Source organism: Morone saxatilis, unplaced genomic scaffold (assembly GCF_004916995.1).
Source record: "Morone saxatilis isolate NCDOM2014 unplaced genomic scaffold, NCSU_SB_2.0 Contig18, whole genome shotgun sequence".
In the NCBI taxonomy this organism is placed as follows: Eukaryota; Metazoa; Chordata; class Actinopteri; family Moronidae; genus Morone; species Morone saxatilis.
This window is the reverse complement of record NW_023339740.1, coordinates 2,636,198-2,641,405: the sequence shown is the minus strand read 5'-3', so window position 1 is coordinate 2,641,405 and position 5,208 is coordinate 2,636,198. Positions and strand designations below refer to the sequence as shown.

The 5,208-nt window shown below is 39.1% G+C and overlaps 1 protein-coding gene across 2 annotated transcripts in view; it reads right to left on the bottom strand.

The window, feature by feature from the left end:
* Window positions 1-1,442: 1,442 nt before the first annotated feature.
* ptpdc1a (protein tyrosine phosphatase domain containing 1a) overlaps window positions 1,443-5,208 on the bottom strand; it is a 21,067-nt gene continuing 17,301 nt past the window's right edge. For both annotated transcript variants that reach the window (XM_035661958.1, XM_035661959.1), the window contains exons 8-10: window positions 3,506-3,691; window positions 2,365-2,475; window positions 1,443-1,797 (exon numbers count right to left, since the gene is read on the bottom strand). In XM_035661958.1, coding sequence (XP_035517851.1) covers window positions 1,684-1,797; window positions 2,365-2,475; window positions 3,506-3,691 — 411 coding nt within the window. In that variant the 3' untranslated portion in view covers window positions 1,443-1,683. The remainder of the gene's footprint in view (window positions 1,798-2,364; window positions 2,476-3,505; window positions 3,692-5,208) is intronic.

Sequence of the window (5,208 nt, the reverse complement as noted above, 5' to 3'; positions counted from 1 at the left end):
TCAAAATGGCTGCTTTACCTGTTACAAGATGCAGAAAATCGTCAGGAACGTTTATTTATACACAATTTTGCTCTTCTCAATGTGAATTGGGTTACTATGGTTGTCATTTGTGAAAAACATGCGTTCTCAGAAAAACAGTTTGGGAAACACTGGCCTACAAAAAGTCCACAAAAAGACACAGTCCACACAGCTTGCAGTAAGTTGAGTTTAATTCTGTAAGAAGTAGCCTGTTGTAACAATGAAAAAATAGTGCTTGTTGAAAATTCCCCACAGTACAACGTCTCATGTCCTTCGTATTATTATTATTATTCTTATCGTCAGGGTTCCACATTCGGCGCATGTCAGCAGATCTACATTACATTGTGTCTACGTATGAGACATATATGAGGTGAGAGGCGACCACTGACTCGTCTCAACAGCTACACACACACACACACAGGCGAGGTGACGTTACCCACAGCAGCATGACACAGAGTCCTGACAGAGGCCATCTGACTTGAGGCAGCAACAGCGGAGGCAGATTGACGTTTTACAAAATGCATGTACAACGGAACAGTACACTGAGAGATTTTTGGTGCACGCGGTATTAAGGACATAGAAATGATTGGAAAAACAAATGCACTGCGGCCCGTTGAATTTGCATTGCCATAACAATAGCCACAGTTTGCATTTGGCTCTAAGAACACACAACATTCTACACAGACAAAGCAACTTCCCAATTTATCATCAGGTTATTAAACCAACTGCTGCATTTCAAATACAAAGATCTGAATAAATAAGACACATTGTAGCATCTGCACAGTGTAAAAACATCTTTTGGTTTAAATATGACCCCCTCCCAACAGCTTTGACAGCTGTTACACATTTAAATAACATGAACATCATGAGAGCATTTCTCAGTCATTTCCCTACCAACTAACAGTTAGATATTAAAAGCAACATCTAGTCTTTCATAAATATTACAGTAGAGCAGACAAAACAAATGCTTTCAAACTGAGCACAGTGGCACGTTAACACAGAGAATGGCAGTGCTTAGAGCAGTGGCTCCCAACCTGTTTCCTTAGGGGACCCCTTTACTATCACTGAATAAATGAGACCCTACTGACATGTCTTTTATGTATATTTCATATTATAGTCAATGATAGACAGATAACAGGTAGAGAACAGCTGGTAAAACTTGAATATTGATCAGAGGATGACTTTTTCCTTGATACTTGTTTAGGAACGTCTTTCTTATAATTAAAATTGAGGCCCTTTTTTGCATTTTTTAGCACATCCATTACAGATATATTACTTCGTTTTTTTTTTTTTTGAAATCCTGGTGTTTCTCTTTCTTGCTGGATAGCTAAATTTAAATGCAAAGCTATTTGCGCCCTACTATTTTTTGTAAAAAAAAAAGTTTTCTCACACCCCTTAAAATCAAGAAGACCTTTTGACCCCTTGTGAAGCTTGGGTGACCCCTAGTGGAGGTTGGGAACCGCTGGCTTAGAGTCTATTAAGAGCTTCAAGGAAAAACAAAACGCTAAACATGACACAGTCTTCAAATACGTTGAAAGACTAAAGATTGGCAGAGCAGTATCTGATGCAAGGAACTGGCTTAAAATACAGTAATGCCCAAAATATGAGAGCAGAACCCTGTTTGTGGGTCTTCTTCATATCCGACCGGTCCCATTCAGGCTGGATTCAGGAGTCTTCGTTCTCCTCTGCAGCTTTGTCTTGCAGCTCATGAAGAATGGGATTCAGGATCGCTCTGAGGGTCGTGTACAAGGACTCGTTCTTCTCTGAGGCAGGGTCAATCTGGAGCGAACAGAGGAATATTTTAAAAGTCTGATTCAGATTTTCTTTCTTTCTAACATCTATAATTGACAGCTTACACAAACATTTTTGTAACCTTTTTTGAATGGAAAATTCTGTTTTATGTTCATAATAAAACACTGACTTTTCATTTTTTGTAAATAAAATCCAACCGAAAATGACTGCAGTATATCTTATTTCACCATTAAAATTCTACTCAAAGGTCCTGTGTGTAACATTTAGAAGGATCTATTGGCAAAAATAAAATATATTATTCATATCTATGTTTTCATTAGTGTATCACCACCTGAATATAGCTTGCCCTGCCCCACCTCTTTCTGGTAACTCGCATTGTGGAATTTTTTCATTGGCGATTCTGCTTTCACAGCAGTATATAAACCGCATGTGGAGGAGGTTGTTCTTCTTCACTTGCAGGAAAACCTGTGTGTGTTTACCCTAGTACAGTATTTCATTTCAAAACATCTGCTGTGAAAAAGGTCTATTCTGGTCGATTAATCAGTGCATGTCTGTTCTTAATATATTCAATATGTACCTTGTGTTAATCCTCACCTTAGTAAACACTTTTATTGTTTGATTGAGAAAACTAGTCTCCACCTCTTCAGGCACTGGCAGGAGATGAGCAACACAGTCAAGGATACACAGCAAAGTGAGTCTGTGGCCCTGTCAGTGGGGAGGAGGATGGAAAATACTATCAGATTTCACATCACATTCCTTTTAAAAGCAACAACAGTATCACATGAACCATATGAATAAAGGACAGTCCAATGACAAGCTGAATGATGGCTTCAAACTGCTTTTTATATTTCTATTCTTGGCAAATACTGTGGTTTACACATTTGACAAATAAGTGAATATGGCCCTGTGTAGTTTGGTGAACATTCTCATAGTGGCTGTTAAATACAAGACAGTGATACAAATGACGAGGTTGAGAAGACCACAGATTAAAATGCTGGACAATAAATGAATGAATCAACAAATAAAATTGCTCAGTTTTTAGTGTAGTGTTGATGGACAATGTTGTCCCTATATGTAAAAGTGCAACTCTGTCAATAGCCTTGAAATAATGCTTTCAGACAAACTTCTCCAAAAGCACTTTGGGCCGCATGTTTGTATGAAAGGTTCTGTATAAATACAGTAGTTTATACAGCAGTATAGTTTTTTTCATGTATCAACTAAGAAAAACATCTCAAATATACTTTTATTTAAAAAAAAAAGTTATTCTGTAAATAGTTCTCTTGCTCTAGTCTAGTGATCACAAACACTTTTCTGAAGTTCTGTAAATAGTTTTCTAATAAATATAGCTTAAAATGTGCTTAAAATAAGCACCACCCATGTCTGGTTTAAGCCCCGCCCATTCCGAATATAGATAATTTAGTTGGTTGTACACACACAGATTCGGATAATGGTGAACTGGCTCATCCCTTGTTTTTAGATTGATGGTTGTGTTCCGAACTGGCATTGTGATGGATTCAGACACTCATCATTCTCTATTAGTACAAAACAGTAGAACTTTGTAGAAATGGAAGTGCATCTCTCCAGAACATGCTGTCAGTGTGGACTGCCTTTAACACAGTAACAATGAATACAGGAGTTATAGTATTTTGAGAACAGCTAGGACTCTAATCAAGTTTTACAGTGTTACTGGACACTGAGTTAAAACTGCCTGTTGCTGTGATGCTGGAAATATTACCTTTTCCAGCGAGTCGAGGGCATTCTGTGGGTTCACGTTCTTCTCACTGAGGGCTTTTATATCCTCGCTGCTGATGACTGGATCCTTGAGCTGCTCCAGCCACGACCACATTAGACTGGACAGGACCAGAGGATCTCTTTCCATACACAGCCTCTCCCACGCTCCCTCTCTGGAGTTCAGCTCCGTCTGCACATCACAACAAAGAGCACTCTGACAACGAGCTGATGGAAATGAAGAGGCACTATATCAGGTATAACAAAGGACTAAAATTGTTATTGTTCTGTCTGTTACACAGTTCATTGATGAAAAATTAGCACAGCACAGTCAAGGGTGTGTTTTTAGGGTTGGGATTTTCAAAACTAAACAACAGTTCACCAATAAATAGGAGCTCTGAATGTATGTAGTGTAGTGTATATTAATCATGCTCACATTGATCTGTGGATAAAAGAAATGAAGAAATCCACTAACTGAAGAGCTGAGCAAGTGCCACGTAAGTGAAATCCTATTCTGCAGCTTTAGAGGAAGTGACAACCTGTCAGTCACACTTAGGGGATTAGAGCCTCCTATCACCAAGGCTTCAACCCAGCACAACAGGATGCTGCTGATTTCCCAGAATTACAACTTGGCGGCTGTAAGGTGGCATGTGTAGCACTGGATGTTACATTTTCTCTTCGGCTTCACTGGAGCAGATGAACATCTTCCATTGGATTGGACTAATTCAATCATTCTACCATCTTACACTGTAAGAATCTATAAAGCTCAGTGTGTTTTAATACACACAGGAAACCAGGTAATTGGGAAAATCTGTTAATACAGACACTGTAATAACCTGTGAAATCTGTATTTACATGAAGCATGTAAGTAATTACACCTCCCCTAACTTTGTTTTACAACAACTTACTCAAAGGTCCAGTGTGTTTTTAGGAGGATCTAAAGGCAGAAATGGATTATAATATTCATAGGTATCTTTTATTAGTTCGGGTCTACTATGGAGTCCTCTATGTGGATCCACCATGTTTCTACAATAGCCCAGAATGGACATTTTCAACACTGGCTGTAGATAGGGCCTTTAGGATTTTTTGCAAGTTTCTCCTACACACTTGGAAGGTATTCAAATGGTTGTAATCTGCAACTTCAGCACTAGATGCCCATAAATCTACACACTGGTCTTTTTTAGAAACAATTTAACAATTAGAAATACAATTATTTGTTTTCTTTCCGAGAGTTCAATGAGAAGATGGATACCACTTTTATATCCATCTGTTATATAGTATGAAGCAAGAGCCAGCTTTAGCATAAAGACTGGACACAGGTGTCCAAAGGTAAAATAATCCACCTACCAGCACCTATAAAGCTCACTACTCAACACATTATATCAAGTATGTTTAATCTGTCCAAAAACAGAATATAAATACAGTGGGCAGGGCGTAGTCACTTCCTGAAGCTGAGGTTGCCAGGGAACCTGCTGAGACTCCAGGTATATGACGATATTACAATGGGCGTGTCTTAAAGGACCAGTGTGTAGGATTTACTGGCATTGCAATTAACTGAACACCGCTCACATCTGTATGGGGCGGCTGTGGCTCAGAGGCAGAGCGGGTCGTACCCCAATCGGAAGGTTGTTGGTTCGATCCCCGGCTCCTCCTGCCACGCGTCGAAGTATCCTTGATGCATGGCATCGGTGTGTGAATGTGTATGAATGA